Source organism: Cricetulus griseus, chromosome 2 (genome assembly GCF_003668045.3).
Source record: "Cricetulus griseus strain 17A/GY chromosome 2, alternate assembly CriGri-PICRH-1.0, whole genome shotgun sequence".
In the NCBI taxonomy this organism is placed as follows: domain Eukaryota; kingdom Metazoa; phylum Chordata; class Mammalia; order Rodentia; family Cricetidae; genus Cricetulus; species Cricetulus griseus.
Genome location: NC_048595.1, coordinates 47214076 through 47236882, shown reverse-complemented (window position 1 = coordinate 47236882; position 22807 = coordinate 47214076). Strand labels below are relative to the sequence as shown.

Below are 22807 nucleotides of genomic sequence, written 5' to 3'. Positions count from 1 at the left end.
TAGGGTAGCTGTCCCTCCTCTGAGGTCTTTGTGTGGTTTCAGTCGCCCATCATCAAAAATGGTTCTAAAAGAGGAAATGGAAAAGTCTAGAAATAAACAATTCATCAGTTTGAAATTTCATTACAGTATTTCTTATTTCAAAAAATTCTTGTATGTGGTATCTGTGTGTACATGTTCATGTGAACACATGTGTACACTTGCTTGTGCAGAACAGAGGTCCATACTAGATGTCTTTCATAATAACTCTCCACTGTATGTTTTCAGGCTCTATTAGCAAACCTAAGGCTCACTGGTGTGCACAGACTAGCTGGCCAGAGAGCATTCTGGATTCTACACCTGGACATCCACAGTGCTGGTGTTACAGATGTGCCCATGTACCTGATTTTCCACATGTGTGCTGGGGCTCCAGAATCAGTTCTCTGTGTCTTCACAGAAAGAGTTTTATTAACAGAGCCATGTCTCCATTTCTGCAGTCCAGCTTTAGAATCATCTCCGTGTTAGGCAGTGTGACTCTCTTACCACTGCTGATTTACAAACTTTAACATCAGTCTGTCTGCATAAAAGAAAACACAGTATGTACAGGGATGGACACCATCTGCTCCTTCAGACATCTACAGAAGGTCTCGGGGTGTGTCCCCTCCAGCTGAATGACTACATGGAAACCAGTAATCTAGCACATTTCCTTAAACAAGATACGGATTTTTTCCTTTGTCTTGTTTATCTTCGCTGTAATGAAATTGGATTATATAACTTACATAACTTGCAGGGGTGTTAGGAATAAATGAAATAATATATCAGAGAGCACCTTGTAAATTTAAGAAATAGAAGCAAAAAAAAAAAAAAACCCACAACACAACACACAGTAGATTAGGATTAGTGAGGGGATTGTGGCAGCTGGGTAAACATAATAGAAGCTGACTCTTGGGGTTGAACTGGATGAAAGACAAACTCCAGCCCCACATCCCAGGCCTCTTTGACAATCTCTCTGCAAAGCTTCAACAGGGAGCAGTGAGTGTTTGACTAGAACAGGGGGAGGTGGTTATTGTCCATTTGATGCTGTGTACCCAGAAGAAACACATCTGGAATGGCTAAAGCACCCGTGGGAAGGGCACGTTACTCCAGGGTATTAGCAAGATGGGACAGAAACAAGGTACAAAATCCACCCAGATCCTGTTTGTGTTCAAGATTGGAACTTTGGTAATGACACTGGGCCTGAGGGCACCTTCCTGAGTGAGGGACATTGATCAGAATCTGCCTGGCACTCTTCTGATAGAGTCCATGTATTCTTCTCCAGAGGCCAGGCTTTGCAGCCTGGGACAGTAATTTGGTGTTATCAGATTAATTAAATCATTTATGTGGCTAAATTTACATATGAATATTAAATACCAGGCAGGGCCTCTAATCAGACAGCCAGTGTTTTCAGGATAACATTTTGTTCCCAAAACATTCAGAAATATGCAAATTGTAGCTTTAATGAGCCTGATATTTATGTGAGGGAGAACTCACCCAGCTAGGAAGATTCATCCCCATGATATCTTCGTCTGGCACTTAGAGCTGTGCTGGATGCCCCCCTCTGGAGTAGTGCATCATCAACAAGCTATTTTTATTTTCCTGCTTCTCATTCTGAATCTGTCACAGTTGGTCATGCTGCTGAGAGGTCATGAGCTTTGCCCTTTGGCCCAAATTTTGGGTTACTATTTATTAACAGTGAACCTAGGTAATGAGTTTGTGGAATTTGGCTTCCTCTGGAGGAAATGGGAAGTTCATTGGACTAAAGCTCTCTGTGGAGCTTTCCCTGGTGAGCCTGGCCCGAAGTGCCCACTGCCTGTAAATTCTCTGTAAATTCTCTGTGACTTCTGCAGTTCTCAAGTGACCAGACTTTTCCTGCTTTCTTTTTAAGCTTTGATGTGGAAAATGGCCCTTCCCCAGGTCGGAGCCCTCTGGACCCGCAGGCCAGTTCTTCCTCTGGGCTGGTACTTCATGCGACATTTCCTGGGCACAGCCAACGCAGAGAGTCTTTCCTCTACCGATCTGACAGCGACTATGACTTGTCTCCAAAAGCAATGTCAAGGAACTCATCACTTCCAAGCGAGCAGTAAGTAAAACCCTTGCTGTTCCTCTCTGGGTTCCAGCCTCATCCTTAACCCCACTATAGCCATGGCAGCAACTGTTGCCAACCCGAGGAAGGAAGGAGAGAAAACTGAACAAGGAACAAAGACACCCATCTTCAGGATTTGCAGAATTTTGACTGGGGTCCCCAGGGTATAAAAAGAAAACAAGCCAAAACCCACAAACACAGCATTAAGTTCACATCTGTTATCTGAAAACTTACACTGGGTTTGTTGCCCGAATAGCTGAATCATTTATGGGACAAAAACCTTAACACATTTTCCAAATCATGCTTGAATGTGTGGGTGTATGAGGCCTTGGGTCAGAATAAAAATGGTGATTGGTTACCTGCATTCTCACTCAGTGGCATTTAGCTAAGTGAGCTCAGTGGCATTTAGCTAAGGTGTCATCCAATCACATCTTCTGTGAGACTTTACCATCATACTCACCCACTGCCTGGCTCCTGGGTGAGACACAGAACACAGATGATATTGTTATTTTGCTGATACTGATTTCAGATAACTTGATTTTTATTTAAAGAATGACAGCTGGTTTGTATTGCCTGTTTATTCAGTTTCTGAACCCAAATAAAATAGGTTGGTGAAACCCATGACTTAAAAGGTTTCTGGGCACACACTAATTGTTTTGACCATTGTATGTTATAAAAATATCAGAAACTCCTTGAAATTTCCAGTCTGGAAAAGTTCACTGGGTTCTTGTCCTCTATTAAAAAGGAACCCAAAAAAGATTCAACTGCTTGGAAAGGGAAAAGGGATGTTTTAAAGCTGGCAGCAGGGAAATACCCTGCAGGGTCTCTCTGCCAGCAACCTTCAGTACAAGTGTTCTAGCCTGGAGACTGGAGAATGGACTCAACTGTAAACAGCTGTTCTTACAGAGGACCCAGGTTTGGTTCCCAGTGCACACTTGTGGCTCACAGTGACCTGCAACTCTTGTTCTGGGGGATCCAACACCCTCTCCTGGTCTCTATGGGCACCAGATGCTTGTATGGTTTTCATATATGCATGCAGGCAAACACTCATATGCATACAAGAAAGCAAAAGTAAATAAATCTGTTTTTAAAGTAGTATATGGTCCTAACGCATTCCAATCATGTGTGGGCCAAAGTCCATTCACATTTTTTACTCATTTGGAAATATGTACTGTGCAGTATGATAGGCTGTGGAGACTGTTTTTTAAAAATGAGTGAAGTAGTATGAAGAATCACAGTTGGGTTAAAACAAGATCTCATTCCTCAAGAGTCTGTGTCCTCTCAAGGAGACCACACTAACAGGCAATGATAAGAGGGACACACACAGGCACACTAAACTCCACAGCAAAGGAGGCAGCTCACACTGGATGAGCACGTGCTGAGGCCAGGTTCCTTTACACGTGCTGTCTGGCTGCCTAACGTCCAAACCTTAGACACTGCCAAGCCTACATAGTCTGGATTGTATCATGGGAGAGCAAAGGAAACACAGTGAGCTCAAAGTAAGCACAGATCCATTCCCATGCCGTTTTACAAACAAACGGCTAGCTTTGGAATATATGTATTTCCTCAATTAATTATTACTCTACTAATTCCAAAACTCATTCCAACCCTCCAGGTTACCCGACCTTTACAGAACAGGCTAATTCAACTCCGGGCTAAATTCCACTGCTTCCTTGTGTGGGATAAAAATTATAGATTTTATTTTAATTTTTAGATATAAATTCATTCACACATTTATTCATTTTTAATATAGCAAAATAAAATATAGACTAATAAAGCTATACATATATATACATATACATATACATACACACACACACACACACACACACACACACACACACACACACACACATATATATATATATATATATATATATATATATATATATGACCTAGCGCAGACCTGTGCAGTATCTGTGCATGCTGCATCATTCTCCGTGAATTCATATGAGTTTTGCTCATGTTGATTTAGAAGGCCTTGCTTTCTTTGTGTCATTCTTCCCCTCTGGCTCTTTGACTCTTTCCATCAGCAAAATGTGTGTGTTTTCTTGAGTATCACTCAGGTGTTTATTCTTATCCTCTTTTTTTAATTTCAAATATTTTTCTTTTATTTTAGAAGCACTCTTATTTACATATCAATCCCCCCATTCCCTCGCCTCTGCCCTCCCACCCTCCCATGCTCCCCACCGACCCCCCAACCCACTCCCCACCCCCTCCCCAGGGAGTGAGGCCCTCCCTGGGGGAACCATCAAAGTCCATCACATCATTTTGGGGAGGGCCCAAGCCCTCCTTCCCGTATCTGGGCTGCAATAGTATCCCTCCATAGGGAATGGGCTCCCAAAGTCCATTTGTGCTCTAGGGATAAACGCTGGCTTCACTGTTAGAGGTCCCATAGACTTCCCTGGCCTCCTGGCTGGCACCCACATTCAGAGAGCTTGGTTTGGTCCAGTGCTGGTTCCCCAGCTTTATGACTAGGGTCTACATGCTCTCATTAGGTCAGGTCAGCTGTTTCTGGGGTTTTCTCCAGCACCATCTTGGCTCCTTTGCTCATCCCTCCCCCATCTCTGCAACTGGGTTCCAGGAGTATGGTTCAGTGTTTAGCTGTGGTGCCTGTTTCTGCTTTGATCAGCTACTAGATGAAGGCTCTAGGAATGAGAACCAAGGTACTCATCAATCTTATCATAGGGGAAGGGCATTAAAGGCAGCCTCTCCACCAACTGCCTAGTTGGGGTCATCCCTGTGGATCCCCTAATATTTCCCCTGGTCCAGGCCTCTCTCCAAACCTGTACTATCTCTCTCTATCAAGGCATCTCCTTTCTTGCCCTCCCCTACTTCTCCTCTGTCTCAGTCCTCCTGTTCTCCTCCCTTCTTCTCCCTCTCTCCCCTTCCCACCTTCCTCCTCTCCCCCCATTCTCCCAATTTGCTCAGGGGTTCTTGTCCCCCTCCCCTTCTTCGGGGTCCATGCCTTCTTCTATAGAGAGATTTTAAATTAGAAGATAATTTCAAACTTACAAGCCAGTGCAGTCTCCAGCTGATGAAACTACAGTTCTGGTGTATGCGTGGGGTGTGTATGCATTTGGTTTTTGTGTGATTTGTATGCATGGTATGTGTGTGTGTGTGTGTGTGTGTGTGTGTGTGTGTGTGTGTGTGGTGTGGTGTGTGTGTGTGTGTGGTGTGTGGTTTGTGTGTTATTTATGTGTATGATGTGTGTGTGTGTCTGGTATCATGTGTATGTGGTGTGTGTGTGGTTTGTGTGTGAGTTGTATGTATGTTTGTGTGTGTTGCCTGCACATGAGTCTGTAGATGGCGATGTGGAGGCCAGAGAAGGATGTCAGTACTTTTCCTTCACTGCTCTCTGCCTTTTTGCCCTGAGACAGTGTCCCTCACCAAACTGAAAGGTTACAATTTAGGGCCACACTTGCTGGACAGTGAGCTTTTGGGATCTGCCTGTCTCTACCCACCAAACCCTGGGTCATGGTCACACTCAGCCATGCCTGGTTTTATGTTGATGCTGAGGAGTTAAATCTTTATCCTCCTTTGCAGAGAAAGCACCATTCTCATTGAGCAAACTCCCCTTTTAAAGATAAGGATTTCTGTAAGTAGGGAGAGCATATTCCCAAGATAAAGACAAGCCCTTCCCAGGAAAGTGCAGATGGTAACAGAACCAATAATCCCTCCTTATTCAGAATACTGGTATCAGATACATTAAAATCTTACTGCATGAGGGCAAAAGGCTTTGTTTTGAAAATATTTAAGCATACTGTGAAGTCTTTTGTGTTTGCCAGTTGAGGATTTTATACTTCTCCATATGAGATGCCATGGGATTTAAATGTTCAGTTTAAATGTTCAGTTTCTTCTGGTACTTTATTTTGTGAGAGCCACATTGGAAAATTCCATTTCACACTGGTGTCCACATCTAAACTAAACTGATGCTCTTAAAAAACAAAAAAGTCCCCTGAGATTGACATGTAAAAGAAGCTTGTTTCTAATTTAAATAAAAAAGAAAAAAAGTCCCCTTTTAGGTATCTGTTTTTACAAATACACATTTTCTTTTATCTAATTCCATTATAACCTTTATTTTATTTTTAAACTATTTTTATTTTATGGATATGGGCATTTGCCTGGATGGATATTTGTGCACCATGTGTATTCAATGTCAGCAAAGGCCAGCATCAAGCATTGGATTCCCAGGAATGAGCTGCCATGTGGGTGCTGGGGATCAAACCAGGGTCCTCTGGAAGAGCAGTCAGTGCTCTTAACCACTGAACCATCTCTGCAGCCCCATGAAGTTAGGCTCTTTCGAGCCCTTTCTCCTGGATATCACTGTGCAGTAAGAACTGAACTCAATACACAAACAGTAGGCCCTCCCCATTCCAGTGCTCCTGTCTCTACAGAAGAGACATGGCAACTCAGGCACCTCGATGCACCTCTGGGATGGCTCAGAATCACCTTTTCTCAGGAGCCCCTCCAATCTAGCACAGATCAGTCATGGTGATCAGACAAAGTGAAATGCTTTGCATAATTCTGGTGCATAATCCTAGCACTAGGAAAATGCTGGCTATTGAAATATTGATATATTTCTTACATGAATTGTCCTAGGAAATTGCCTACAGGCTAGGTGAGAGTAGGTGAATGGATTAAAAAATATAAATGGGAAATTTTAAACAGCTTCAACTTTTAGTAACAAAGAATAGATCACAATGAGTCTTTCTAGTAAAAGAAGATAAAGTCCCCTCTGGGTCCCCAAAGACAAGCTCAGCTGTACGCCTGGATGTGGCAATCTCTTGGTCTCTCCTCAGTTCCTGGGCTGCAGTCATTTCTAAACTAATGCCTTCATATACTGTGGTACAGGTTTCTCAATGGGAACCCAAGTTACTGGAAATTAGCAGGAGCAGTTTTCTTTCAAAAAAAAAATCTATGGCAGAAATTGCTGTCCACAAAGAGTTTCAAGAGCCCACCTGTTAAACCTCAGGGGAGGAGGCGCCATATTTTTCTCATTTGGCCATCCCATCTGCAAAACTCCAGAGAGGGGCCTTTCAAAAGCTGACATCTGCAAAGGCCTAAGTGTGTTCTCAAGAGAGTTATCAAGGGAAATGAGACCTAAAAGCCAGATGGAAAGCACAAATAATAGACCACTTAAATTTAAGACCTGTTTATTGATGGACTACCAAAATGTAGTGTGGTACCTAAGACGAAAGTTAGACTCCCAGCTGTTTCATTTGCTTACCAGGGCTGCTAAGACATGGGATCTCTCATGGCCTAAACTATCTGTAAGTAAAAACAGACATCGATGAAGCCCCTTGCCTGTGTGCCATGTGCTAAAGTACTTTACGTATGTCCATTAATTTAGTCTCTGTATCCTCGGTGTGGTAGGAACTACAGTTTTTTCAGTTAAAGACGAAGGCATGGGGCCCAGAATGAAAAGCCAGACTTGCACCCAAGGAGTCCAGATGGCAAGCCTGTGCAAAGTCCAAGATGTAAACTACACAAGGCCCCAAATAAGAGTATTAATCTCCGTTTTGCCTGCCTTTCTAGCTATCAATATGCACCACATTCAATCTTTTCTTTTAGCGAATCTTTACTTGAATGGAAGCACTTTGCTAATAAATAAGGTAGTTTCTGTGTCTCCAAAAATCTAAAGGGTTATAATAAGTCAGTTAGTGGCTTTAATACCTTCAGAGATAAAGGCAAAACTAGAGAGCCCAGTAGGAGACTGGAAAGCCTGGCCAGGCAGGGTGAGTGGTCTCCTGGAGGAGGTCCAGCTGGGCTAGCAGATAGATAGGAGGGCAGAAGGTTGTGCACGGGATAAAGGCTGTGTCTGACCACCTTTCTAGTGCTGGGAAGGACTGAGGAGAGCTGAGACTTGTGAAGCCACAGGCTTCACCCTTGTTGTGAAAGCCCTAGAACATGTTCTTCATGCTGCAGCCAAGCAGTGGGGAGCTCCAAAGGCCTAAAGGGGGGACATCAAGAGGTGTTTGGGTTGAAAACAAGCTCATGAGGAAGGGTGGGCTGAAGAGCAAGCAGAACTAAATAAGCAGGTAGGGGGCAGCTAACCCTCCCATGTGTGTAATGTCAAGGACGGGGGCCTGCAGCAGAGAAGGCTGGGTGGGCAAGTGATAAATATTTGCAAATTGGGTCCGACAGAGCTTAGTGGATGATTATGGGATGAGGCAGAGGGAAGTTCCCTCCTGGCCAACATGATAGATGACTTCATCATTCCCTAAAAACCAGGTGCTTCCTTCTATTACCCACGGTAAGTGTATGATACAATAGAGACACGTTCTCTAGACTGCGGTAGGGACAGGCATACACATCTTAAAGAGGTTGTTACCAGCTGGAAGATAGACAGACAACACCCTACTTACATAATAAAGACCCACTACCGATGCCCATGACTAAATAAATGGAGGCTTTTATCTGCCAAGAAAGATCCCTCCTTTCTCCCATTTGCAAGCCGAGACATGGCTTGCTTAACTCTCACAGCTGATAATAAAGTATCTGAGAAACATGACAATGATGGCTAGGGACAGGATGTGTGTTCCCAGTGACCACAGTTCTAATCTGTAGAAGACAGGCTGAAATCAGCTACCAGCCCAACACAAGACAATTCCACATATAGTGAAAAATAAACACAAAGTAAATTAACAAAACTCACAGTCTAGTGGTGAGAAGCAGCAATTTTGCTGTATCATGGTTAAGATCTGACCTACACACTCAATTCCAAGACCCAATTGCAAGAAGCTGTTCTGAGCTTCAGGCTCAGGTTGGACTTTAAAAGTGTAATGTTTTGATTCTGTCACTAGAGGGCGCTTGTGTAACAGTTCTCAATATTTAACCCTATTCCAGAGAGGGCACACTGCCTTTCTCTAATGACCTGGGGAATTAAATAAATAAATCAGTTTCAATATAGTCAAATATTTTGCTACTGAAATTTCAGGTTATTCTTAATTTGTAAAATAGCATAGATTTTGAAATAGTTCTGTAATATGCAAAGGTTTTGTTTCATTTTATTTGGTTTCTTTCCCAATTCTTGTTCTGAATCTGTTCATTCTCTAGCAGCTATTATAAGACCTATAGCATTAAGTTAGTTGCTCAAATGCTCTTAGGGAGCCAGTGCAGGCAACCCACCAATCCACTCCTGTTTCTGAATATCCTGCTGTCCCAACCTCAAAAGTCCCCTGAGCGAGCCATGTTGACATTGTGCTATGGTGGCCTTCCTCTCTTGAATCGTTAGTTTATATAGCTTTACTCCCTCTCCAGATCACTTGTCCAACATCAACTCTGTGTGGGGTGGTATGTCTGAATCTCACAGTATGATTTGACCCCCAGCTCTATGTGTGGTGGTGTGTCTGTCTTCCTAAACGGTTTGATTTCCATCAAATATTTCAACTCCAGAAATCCAGGAGCCACAGAAGATCTGGTTGACATCAAACCAATTTCCCTGTGCTTCAGCTCACCCTTGCATGTTATGAACCATGCTGGTTTCATCTCAAAAATTGGAGCAGACTGCAAGATCTTTCACCCATCTGGACATTTGCCACATGAAAACACAGGCAGTTGGGGTGCAAGTCACCACATGCCATTTGTAACAACCGTTTCTGACTCTCCTTTTAGAGCCTTTCTGAAAGCCCTGCGCTCCTCCTTTGGCTGCTTAACTACATTTGACGCTGTGAGCGAAGCTATCCCCAACCACTGCTTGTCACTATTCTTACTGCCTAACTCTGCAGTTTCAATCCCCTGTTCACACCACTTCCCTAGTCCACAGCGCCACCTGGGTGTCTCTGAGCACCTTGAACTCCACTCTACCCTGAAGTTCCATGGGTACCATGAAAACTCCCAACTCCTCTGCACATTTCTTGTTTCTACTCATGACTCTTTTCTCAGATGCTCGTTTTTTTTTCTGTTTGTTTTTCTAGTGAAAATACGATTTCCTTATGCAAGTAACTGCTGAATTCTGACAGGATCCCAGTCGTTTCCTGCTCTTGGATGCATCTACTCTTTCTCATTGCCAGGAACCCTCTCGCCACTCCTGGGCTCTCCCTGCCATTCCATCCCTCAGCATCCGCAGCAACTTGCTTTTTTAACCCTTTACCAGTCTGTCTATATCACCTCCCACATCACTGAAAACCCTCTCCTGTTCCTGTTGAGTGAATCCTCAACATCACAGGCCATGTGCCCCATAGCTCGGGTGCGTGGGACCTTCTAACCTTACTCTCTGCATCTGCCATAATTAATATGCTCTAACCAATGAGCATACTCGCCATTTTTCCATTTTGGAACTTCTGCTATTACCATTTCTCTCACAGGTGTCAGCTATCACCTCTGCCTTCTAACAGACTATATCCCTAAAAGTCCATCTCAAACACTACCGACTCGGCCAAGCCCTCCTTACTTCCACTAACTTATAGTAAATTTCTCTTTTGGATCCCATTCAGTATCTATTATTTGTGTTTCTCTTTCTGTGTTTATATGTAGATTGCAACTTTTAAAGTATTTTTGATTTCTCTTATGTTTTGACTTGAGAGATGGTGGTTTCTGCATAATTTGATTTGTCAACGGTGTAGCAAATATTGTAAAATAAGAACTATAGTGTTTAAAGCATTGAGTTGGGGAAGCCAAGAGAAGCTGGGATATTCCACTTACCAGCCATGTACTTGCTTCACAACTGCAATGCCGATATTGCACAAGGGCCAATCACACATAGTGGCTTACTACTTGTCAGTTTGTTTTATTTTTCTTCTCAATGTCCAAACTGGGCCTACAAGAAATTCCAGAGACTTCCTAGCTAAAGAGAAGGTACATTAACAAGGTACCCTGCTGAAGGCTGCATCAGAGGGGAGTAGATACGGATGCATGTGCTCTGCAGCTCTGAAACCTGACTTCACATGGTGCTCGGTACCAGGCAGGTGCTTAATTATTATGGAGTACCCTTTATGGATAAAGCACCACATTTATTGTGGCAATGAAGGACACAGGCCAGACAGGGATGGGAGCTCATTGCCATCAGCTTCCGTGTTGCTGATTCATAGGGTGCCAGCAAATTAACCTAATTTTGTGATGGTGGTCAATGCGGCTTCTCAAATCTGCAGCGGAGAGCTTGCTGAAGGCAGTTGTTAGCAGATTACGAAAGCAGATGCCAAAGCATGGAAAGTACATTGCTGCAAACACGGTTTTCCATGGTCCCAAGCACAGACTGGTAAAACAGGAGGCAGAGCATAATTAGGTCTGGGACCAAATGAATGTCACTGCTATAGCTTTAGTAGGCTCAGTCTGCACATTCCCATTAAATTTTTTTCCTTGGGTACTTTGAGAGGGAAAAAAAAAGGAGTATATTAAAAACAAAAAGTAATGGGATTCCCAGACAGAAATCTGTGTTTAAATGGTATTAAAGCTGTGGTTCAAATCAACAAAAGCCAGGAAATCCAGTGTTACCCTTTATCCAGACTGTTATACCATTTTTTCCAATGCATAGTGTGCCTACGGGCAGCCCTCCCTTAGAGTTTCCTGGCTCTGGCAACTCAAATCCAAAAGTCACTTTGAATTATAGGGCTCTGGGCCTGTCATTTAGTGGAACTACATGCCCTGAGGTCCTATGCTTATTGCCAAAGCTTTTAGCTGGAATCACTGTAAGGTGGGAATCATGAACTGGGTGCTACTTTTTCTCCTGTCATTTCTGCACTCAGAAGGGTTACTGGGACAGTTGAGTTGCTGATACTGACGAACTTTAATGTCACTTTTTTGTCACAGTTGAAATTCATCTGTTCTGCTTCTTTTTCTCTTTTCACCAGGCACGGCGATGACCTGATCGTCACTCCATTTGCCCAGGTATGTACATAGCATGCTCATCCCCACTCTGTGTCTGGTGTGGTTCTTAAATGTAGTCCATTGACCCTAACCAGTTTTGAAACGTTCTCCTTGCAGGTACTTGCCAGCTTGCGAAGTGTAAGAAACAACTTCACCTTACTGACAAACCTCCAAGGAGCTCCCAACAAGTAAGTAGCATTACAGTTCCCTCCCACAGAAGCCCGAAACACTGAAGAACACTGAACACAAGCATTGCCTAGAAATCAGCCCTACACACTAAGAAGTCTCAATACACAGGACGTTTGAAAATATGAAGTCTAAGAGTCACGAATTTCACTTGCGTTTCAAAGACTTACATAGCCTCAGAGGGTCATAGAATCCATGATCTTGGAAGGGGTAAGGAGAGGGCTGCAAGCCCACTCACTCAACCTGTTTTATAGAAGGAAAACTTGAGCCCTCAGAAACATGGCAACTAGCTTATGAATGCACTGTAGGCTGAAGAAACATTGGATTCAAAGTATGATTCTGTTGATTTTTCAGTGGTAGTCACTGCAGCATTATCTATATCCAAAGTCTTTGTGAAGCTATTCATTTGTTGTTTGTTTGGCTTTATCCAGGTTCTGATAAAGTAGATGATGCAAAGTGAAGGTAAAGCCTAATCTGAACAATTGCTTTCCTCTCACTGTCCTTTAGTTTGTATTTGAGCCTCCTTGCAAAAGGAAGTTTTGTACTCGCGTAGAATCTCTCCCATCATGGTCTCTCACAGTCTGTTCTGCAGGTTCCCACCAAAGTGCATTTGCTTCCATGCTATTTGTGTGATCGTGTCACTCTCCTGCCTGGATGTTACAATGGGCCACTTCTTAAGACCAAGTGGAGATGCTTAGGCATTGTATATAAGATGCCTCAAAGTCCAGATTAAGTTTACGAGATAGAAAGTTAGTTGTATTGTATTTAGAACAAGTAAGAGGTCAGCATTCCTAATCTGAAAATCCAAAATTCAGACTCTTTGAACTGATAGGATGCCAAGAATTAAAAGATCAACATCTGGCCACAGCTCATAGGCTGTATAAAGCTTCATTAAAAAAAATTGTGTAAGATTAGCATCTAGTTATTTGTGGAAGGTGCATGCGAAACGAATTCTCTTTTCAGTCTTGATTCTCATCCCTAAGATTTCTCACCATGTGAATGAAGATATTCCAGAATCTGAAACATCAACAGAAAGCAAATCTTAAATCTTCAACACTCAGGGACACACAGACAATACATAGAACCTGAAGACTTGGTTTTGGAGTTTTGCTTCCTGTTATTCATTTATTAATCCATCCCACCAGTTTTTATTTCATACACACTATTCATCCATTCATGCACGTACATAATTACACAAATACTTACTGACCATTTACTTTCTACCAAGCACTGATGATCTCATAGTGGTCCACACAGAAAAGGTCTCTGCCCTATCACGGCTTATGTTCTAACAGGAAGTGGGGGTGATTAATCAGTGAGCAGTCAGATCATGTCTCCAGCCACACCGGTCTGGCAGTTTTCTGTCTATTCCTCTCTACCCTGATCATGGACTCTCTGTCTGGACACTCTCCTTCTACCTGCTAGTGTCTGCTTAGCCATATTCTGACATCTTTTATGATGAGTGTCATCTTTCTCAATATGCTTTATCTGACCCTGCCAAGCCTACCTGAGTGGTCTCCATTTAGCCTAATAGAATGCTAATAACCTGTCACACTGTCTTTATGGATCTTTGCCCATCACTAGGCTGTAGTAGAATGTCTGGCACATGTTTTATGCTTCATAAATACTGTGTGTGTGTGTGTGTGTGTGTGTGTGTGTGTGTGTGTGTGTGTGTGTGTGTATTTCAGAAGGAAAAACTATTAAAAGATAGGTCACTAATTATTTTGAAAATTTCTGGGAAGTTTAGAAATTTTCTTACCCTTGCATATTTTTCACCACATAATTGGTTTCTGGGACTCTACATATTGGCCACATCATATAGTTCTACCACTTGGAAATCATATACATTGGCAAGTTAATTATCTTCTCTGAGTCTCTCTTTCATAAACTATACGATACAGTTATTATGAGGACTAAATGAATTAATATTCATAAAGCACTTAAAGTGGCATATAGCATTGTGGCTGTAAGCTATTATAACTGGGAACTTGTATTGAGCCTAGAAGGGTTTTCACATCAATTATCTCAGCAATGATCTCCACAAGCAGTAATTGTGGCAGATATTATTGCATCCACTTTATGGATAAGGAATCAAGACTGGGTGAGATTAAATGACCTGAACCTGACCAACTGCACAGTTTCTAGTGAGCAGCTGTTGTCCTTGAGCCCAACATCCTGACTCCCAGTACTGTGCTCCTCTTATTCAGGACACCTGTTAAGTCCTCCAGGTGCAGAAAGAAAACCTGGCTAGTTTTAACAGTTATGGAGGAGCAACTTCTGAAACAGGATGATCAGAGAAGCCAAAAGCAAACACTAACTAAGCAGCCTCTTTAGGAATGAAACACCGAGTCAGAATGTTACAGGTGGGGAAGGGGAGGAGGGATGAGTAGGGATGCCTGGGACCAAACCAATACGTTGCACAGATCCCAGCAGATGTGGTATTCTCAATGCTATTTGTTAGCATGAGTGTGGGCGTTCTTTTCTCTGTGGGTAGTACTGGAGACAGCCTAGCCCTGCTGATTAATACACTGAAGATACTTTCTCAAGAATTCGGTCTTCAGATTGCTATGTATGTTCTGGGTCACACAAGTATATTGAGACCCTAAATGTCATATTCAGAATGGACCTGGAGCCATTATCATCCTCAGACTGAGGAGCAGCTCTCAAACCATGACCCATCGTGTCACACAAGACAAATGGGGAAGTATGCTTCCAGCAGTTGGCCATCTGCATTTACTGATCTCCCGCAGACCCACATCTGTATTTCACAGTTAGTCTTGCTATTTATCTCAAGGCTTTTGATGATTTGATTTTGAGATAGGGTGTCCTTCTATGGCCCCGACTGACCTGGAACTCACTACCTTACTATGTGGTTCAGGCTGGCCTCGAACTTGTGACAAACCTCCTTTCTCAGCTTCTGAAGCACTAGGGATACAGGTGTGAACCACTATCCCCAGCTTGATCACTTCAATTATCACTTTACAATCAACATCAAAGGACAAGAATTTAAGGAAAGGCAGATATTCAAAAGCTTCCCCAGGAGGTGCTGAGAGGGCCTCTGTGTAGCACTGGCTAAAACCTGAGTGTTGGGTTTAAGCCACAAATGGAGAAGCATTGTAGTGGTAGGCTGGAGAGCTGAGCGTCCATTGATACACTCCACTCTGTTGCTAGGTAATCAGTATCTATCAACAAACAAAAAGGAAGCGAAGATAAGATTGTCTACCAGGGTGCAGAGAGCATCCCCCATCCCACCCACATGCATTAACTTATGTTAACAATTGAGGCTGTAAGATCCATGGAATTTAGAAGTTGCTTTCTGGGATATTTAACGTGGGTTCCAGGGTACCACTCCCTGTCTTGAATGTATCATTTAAGCAGTAATTATGTCCTTGGAGTGGTTTTCATGAGACATCTGGCTAGTGTGGTTTATTGTGTGAAAAGGAACTCCCACATAGAACTATACTTCTCCTAAGTTACGGTTTCTTTTATCTTTTGGCTCTTTGCTCTGTATAAAGCAGCCCATTGTCTGCCTGGGCTTTGCCACCCAAAGGGTGAAAATCTTAAAGTTTCTGCTGAGGCACTTTCCTTGCACCTTAATGAAATGAGGGATCAGGCCTGTATTTCTTGGCTGAAAATTAAAACCTACACTTCTGCTGTCCCAGGACTTAATTTTGAAAACTGTAGATTTCATTTGGGGCTGTTAATTCAGAAACATTTCCCTGAAGCACTTGATGGCTTCCAAAAGACCAATGGTGCTATTGAGTGTACTCACTACTCAGCAACCAAGATGTCTGCTTCCATCATCCGCCAACCATCACTGATACACGTGGCAACCAGAGGATCATGTCATCTTTGCATTCACAATTCTTCAAAGGCATAATTTAATCAGAATGTACATTTTCTTTGAAAAAAAACTAATAACCATCTTCTTTAGTATCTGGAATGTCTTTCAGAGCTTTATATATTTTGGCATGGGATTTAAATTAGCTGAGAATCATAAAATCTTGAACACTCAGATATGGAAAATACCTAGCCAAATTTCCTCCAAGTAAGTGAGGAAATATATGGGAGCCCCTCACACAGGACCTCACACACTGTAAATCATCAGGAAATAGTAGTTGCTGCCTGCTCTCCCCAAGTAAGAAAGAAACTGAGGTTGGGTGAGCTGCCAGGGACTACATACTTGGAAGGTGCCAGAGTCAAGACTGGGATTAAGATTCCTGGCTTCTATAGCAGCCCAGATCTCTCCACTACACAATTCAGTCTGAAAATCATTAGCTACTGTGGCCGCATCCCATTCCCCATTCTCATAAACATCTTCAGCAGCCAGGTAAGGAACTTCCTCCGATTCTTCCTAAGTTAGAGACCACTGGAAACCAGGCAGCAGATAGTTTGTTTTCCCCAGAGCTCATCAGTTTTCAGTCTGGCAGTCTCATGTCTTACCAACAATAATGTGGTTTCCAGAAGCCATCCATTCATTAAAGTGTACTGAGTTTCCTTTTTGGACCACTCATCAAGCAGTGATAAACTGAATAAGCATGGGCCTTGCTTTTTCTCCTAAACAGGGATGCTTATCTGAACTAACAGCTTCACGTAAAGGGCATACTTTCACAAAATAACTTCCAAGACAAAAGAATCTACATAATGTGTAATTTCCAAGAAATTGTGGAAAGGATTGGATGATATGAGTAGCCATGCTCCTAAGAAAGTAGATATTTCCAACATTTAAGAAGACCTAATTCACAGCCTTCTTTCACAAAAGCCTCCCAGAGAACCCAGTAATATATGCAAAATTCAAGTTCAGTTGTGCTATGAACCCATTGAGTATGCAGTGAAATGTGCATCACTCAAATGCCATGCCAGACTGCAGGGATGCAACTTGGAATGTGATTCAGTCTTCCTTACATTCCTTACAATTGTGCTGAAGAGAGAGTTGGGAAGATGGGGGTTGCATTACAGTATGATAATAAAGTGTAAAGAACTACATAGCACAGGTGAGGGCCACTCATCCCAGAGTATGTACAGGACTGCCTGAGCACAGTCCCCAGTTACACAAAAGAGTTAGCCACTGAGCCAGATGTCTACAAAGTCACAGCAATATGAGAGAGCATGCACAGTGGGCAGAATTAGAACCAAGGCTGCCTATGAATAGATGTGAACTAAAACAGCCAGAAAGTGTGTTAGCAGCATCATACTTTCTTATCAATGACTGGTCCACTCAATAGTTCACCAACAGTTTGGGAATCCCTACTACCTTTAAAAAGAAAAGGAGGTCAGACCGGATCCTACTGTGAGTGAGTTGTGGGGTCAGAGGTAGAGACAATGTATATACATATGAAATGTCACATATGGAAATGAACCTCTGGTCTAGACAGAGCACCATGGCATCATTAGATTAGAGGAAGGGCTGTTTTTAACAAGGAATATAGATTCCATTTGAAGAAGATTTGTAATCTTCAAAGGTAGATAATGTTTAGTGTGGGGAGAGTTTCCCCCACAGAAGAATGGCCTGGGCATCAGCAAGAAAGGAACAGAATGAGTTCAAAGCAAAAGAACAGATTGTTCTTGGCCTGAGCAAAGTGTACATCAATTCATCATGCATCTGTTCATCCAGCATTCCACTCAATAAGTGTTACTGAGACTTTCTCGGGTACCATTCTAGCACCCAGCAGTGAACAAGTCTTCCCTTGCTTGCATAAAATCTACCTTTAATCTAGGGAGTTATATATCAGACCCTAATTAGACAGTTCATATTTTAATTACAATTTTTGAGTTCAACAATGCATGAGTGCACACAGCCAGTCTGTGGTCTGAGATGAACTGTCACACAAAGAGGGTGTCTAGAGATAATCTAGAGAAGTATGATGCAGATGGAATGCAGAAGGCTTTGCATGCAAGGTTGAGGAGTTTGGAATTGAATCCTTCAATTTTCCTAAAAACAAAAACAGCCCTTGGTACTAGTGCAGTAGTGTTCAGCAAACGGTATAGAGAAAGGAGCTAGCACTTCCAGTTCAGAAATACTTGGTTTTGAATCCTGCCCTGCCAGTTAGAAACCTCCATGTGTGTTGTAGTATGTATATTCATCTCCTGATCCCTAAAGTTAAATGGTAACACTCCCAGTAGGAGAAGCTAAGAAGCAACAAACACAGTTTCCAGCAGAGAACAGCAATCACGGCATGAGGATTTCCCACCTAGTCACACATGAAAATTAGATACCAAAGACAAATTACTCAGGATCACCTTGTCCATGTGCTGATACTGCCTGTGGACTGTCCATGGACTTGCAGCTGTAGAAAAAGAGCTACATGGAAGTTCTCTCAGCTCCAGGGGAATGTGATGGCTGTAAGTAAAGTCACTACTGTGGCTGACCAGTAGACAGAGGCTTCCTCAGCAACAACCTTTCATACCTTTCTCTATCACTTAGAGTTTGGCCTCTCCCTCAGACCTGCCTGTGCACAGGAATACAGAGAACTTTAAAATGCAGATCCTTAGGCCCTGCACTGGATATATGAAAATGGACTCTTCCGAGGTGGGGAAAGTATTTATTAAACACATCCCCAAGTGAGTCTGATGTTCATTTGTGTTACCAGAGATTGTTGGCATCAAAGCCTGGGCCCACAGGGAGGGTCATGCTACCTACATAACACACCAATTAAAGAGATGAATGATAGCCAGGCAGTGGTGGCATGCTCCTTTAATCCCAGCACTTGGGAGGCAGAGGCAGGCAGATCTCTGTGAGTTTGAGGCCATCTTGGTCTACAGAGCAAGTTCCAGGACAGGCTCCAATGCCTCAGAGAAACTCTGTCTGGAAAAACCATGAAAAAAGACAGACAAATGATAATAAAAAGCAGAAAAAGGTGATCTATTCAATGTCGCAACACTGGGAAAAGAAATAAGGCAGTTCACTGGCACCCTCCTCCTTCATACATACACAAGCCTATCTTCAGGCTCCCGACAGGAGTAATAGATTTAAATAGAAGGCAAGAGCTGTCCATAACTAACATGTTTGGGTCAAGTTGTGGTCCCACCCAATACTGATCCACCATCATCATCTTGGTTCCCAGTCTGTCTTGTAAGGTGGTCTGACCAGTTCTCAGCACTGTGTGGATCTCTTCAGAGAGGCACACTCACTCTCTGGTTGGCTCAGTCTTCCTCTCTTCCAGCATGAGACCCCTGGGAAAAGTCCAATTTCTTACGGTTCCTTGTCTCAATAAGTCTAACTAAAGGGAGAGGCACAAGTGTCTCTCTTTAAGATATCTTTACTCATGTCAGGACAGTTCCACCCAGAGCTACTTGCCTAAATCTCTTTCTTGATCATCAACAACATCCTGTTGCTTCTTAGTGGGGCAGACTTTTGCTATTAGGGCTTCTGAAGGAGCTTTTGTGTGAGACCATCAGTGTTGGCAGCATCTTGGAGCCTGTCAGATATGCAGACCCATCTGTCCACTGCAGGCCACTGCATGGGACCCCAAAGGCAGAACTGACTGAAGACCATTGCATGGGACCCCAGTAACAGGTTTGACTGAAGACCATTGCATGGGACCCCAGAGGCAGGTTTGACTGAAGACCATTGCATGGGACCCAAGAGGCAGATTTGACTGAAGACCATTGCATGGGACCCCAGAGGCAGAACTGACTTCAGACCATTGCATAGGACCTCAGAGGCAGGACTGACTGCAGGCCACTGCATGGGGCCCCAGAGTCATGGCTGCTTTAGATCTACTAAATCAGAAGATCAGAAGTGGGCTGGAGCAAAATATTCTAATATGCCTTGCAGATTACTCTGCTGCACTCTGAAGTTTGAGGTCACATTCTATCCAGCAATACACTGGGAATCTGGGAGATTCTGAAAGAGAAATTCTGCAAACACAAGAAGGACAGTGGAACCAACAAAGGGCTAGGGAGTGGCAGGAAAGAAAAGAGAGAGAAGCTAGGAAGAAAAGCCTACATGATGGCACGTTCTCACAGCTCTAGCTCTAAGGGACAGAGACTTGCTGGCCAGTCAGCCTTGCCACAAAGACAAGTTCCTGTTTCAGTGAGAGGCCCTGTCTCAAAACCTAGATGGAGAGGTATTTGGTATTTGACTTCATCCTCTGGCCTCCACCCACTCCTACATGGACCAGCACACACACACACACACACACACACACACACACACACACACACACACACACACACACACACACACACACACATACACACACACAGCTGCACACACATAAATATATCCCACACACGTACAAGTAGGAGGAGTTGCACTATTCGTGGAATATGTGTTTGCGTGTGTCATTTGCCTCTTGGTGCAAGGATTTGATGAAGAATGAAACCTCCATTCCTCCATGAGAAACCAGTGTCTCTATTAAGAAACCCAGATCACTGTGGCCAAAGACTTGTCCTCTCAAACACCTCAGTTTCCTGAGGTGGAAAGAATCCGGGTCTTGAACTGATAAATCTCTAAGGGTTCTTCTTGCTATGACTTTCTGCCCTCAAAGAACTGGGATCCATGCTGACATTTGGAATGAGACCTAAGCAACTATATTTTTTCTTTTTCTGAGATACTGCCATGATAGAAAACCTGACATGGAGGGGCTGACAAGGGACCTGAGGTAAACAGCTTCCTTCCTGGTGATTTGCAGCATCCTGGATGCTGCACTGAGGGAAATTCCAGGCCATCTGAATGTGAGAGAATTGCAATCACCTACCCATGTTCTAGGAGCCTGCTTTCCGGAGATAGCCTTATGTCCCTGGATTGTTCATTATGCCCTGGGAATCTCCCAGGGATCAGGGATCATGGAAGGGTCGGGGGGCTTTTCAATGTATACTCAGCCTCCCTTTCTGCTTTTCCGCAGGAGGTCGCCAGCAGCTAGTCAGGCTCCAGTCTCCAGAGTCAACTTGCAAGGTAAGCCAATGCCAGGAGACCCATCTCCATCCTCCAAAGCAATAAATGTGTTTCTTATTCAGAACTGTTATTAGAATAACAGCATTTATATGCATGTTGTAAACCTCAGAAGCATGTCTCTTGGTGACTCTTTTCAAAGTTGTATTGGACCTTCACCCCCAACTGAAGCCAAACAAAAAAATACTTTGGAACAAAGTACTGACTATATGCCTAGGCTTTTACAATCAAATGTGTGGTCCTGCTGTTTCCAGGAGAGAAGGAAGTAGACCTATGTCAAGAGTGCCACTTGACCTCAGTTTGCTGACCCTAGTGATCTCCAAGAGTGCTAACCTCAAGCATTCCCCCACAAGTTACCCACATTATCCCAAGATCCCCAAGGCTCATTAATGGTTTTCCCCCTTACATCAGCTATAGCTACAACTTGGTCTGCATCCTAGGCAGGTGTGAAGCCAAAGGTTCGGTCACAAAGCATTTCTCTTGGAGCTCATCCAGCTTTGCTCCTCTCAACTTTCAATATTATGCATCTGTTCTTCTGAGAAATCTACTGAGAGGAAGGGCTACCATGAAGGAACACCATTAAGCATGTATTTATCACATCACATGCAACCACTTGGGTGACCTCCTTGAAGTCCGTGCTTTCTGCTTCCTTGATCCTGTCTCACTCCTATAGCAAGGGAGTGCAGCAAGACACCATGGAAAACTAAGATGCCCTCACCATGGTCACCTGACATCTAACAGCACTAGTCTTCCCCCCCACCCCACCCAAATACTCAGATTCTTTCCCCTTTGGATGTTGTGTTCTACTGGTATGATGGCCATAAGTTTCTCAGAAGTGTTATAAATGACCAACTTCTGAACGAAGGAACAAAGGCAGTGGATTCCATTTGCTCATTGGCTTCTTCTGAAGTATTTATGGTATATGCTTTTAAAACTTTTAGAAGAAAAAATATGGAGAACAAAAAGAAAAAAATGAAAGAAAGGCATGAAGGAAGATAAGTAGACACTGGAGCCCTGTGATATGAACTAGAAAGAAGTAAACAGTGTTCTGCCCACAGACTTCAAACCCTCAGCATGCTGATGGGCTGCTTCCGTTAGGTATAAAAAGAAACAGAGCAGTGTCTTAGTGTGTAGCTGTGCTGGATCCTAGGAGATCAAAGGAGCTGTTTTGAACTGCCTGTTGTTTCATCTTATTGGCCTACGCATGAGGCATCCTTGGCGGTTTTGTTTGCCAATTCTACCAACATGTTTCTGACATCAATTTGAGTATTTAGAGTACATTTCTTTATTCTTGTCATAAATATAGACATATACCAGGAGGGTATATGGTGCTTGTGGTTCTAGAAATTAACTCATTAGCCAAAACACTATTTGAAAGATGTTTTATGATTATTGGCACATTGGCTCCAGCTTGGCAACGGGAGCTTTCTTAAATGCTTTTAAAACAATGGAGCAAAGAAGTGACAATACCACTTAAGGCAATTTGTTTTTGTCTGTCTTTGTGGCAAACTACAACAATCCTGGGTTTTCTTTGGGAAGAGACTGGTGGTACCAATTATTACATAATTGCTGGTTTCAAAATCTTCTCAACGGTTAACCACAGTTAGAAGAGGAGGGAGGAGACACACATCCCGTGTTTTGTTCTTATTATCAGCTTAAATACGTCGGACAGATTTTTCCTGTTATTTTAATATTTATCAGCATATGACAAAGAGGTGTGTTTAAATAGAAGCTTTAAAGGGTAGTGAAAAATACATGGCTTCAAGCAAGCAGCATGAAGCACTGGAGCGTGCTTTAAAAGCTTAAGTTTTCACAAAAGG

The 22807-nt window shown here is 43.0% G+C and overlaps 1 protein-coding gene across 5 annotated transcripts in view; it reads left to right on the top strand.

Moving 5' to 3' along the window:
- Pde4b (phosphodiesterase 4B) overlaps positions 1-22807 on the top strand; it is a 337171-nt gene that overhangs the window by 213963 nt on the left and 100401 nt on the right. For all 5 annotated transcript variants that reach the window (XM_027402289.2, XM_035439769.1, XM_035439768.1 and 2 more), the window contains 4 exons: positions 1901-2095; positions 11890-11926; positions 12023-12093; positions 20941-20990. In XM_027402289.2, coding sequence (XP_027258090.1) covers positions 1901-2095; positions 11890-11926; positions 12023-12093; positions 20941-20990 — 353 coding nt within the window. The remainder of the gene's footprint in view (positions 1-1900; positions 2096-11889; positions 11927-12022; positions 12094-20940; positions 20991-22807) is intronic.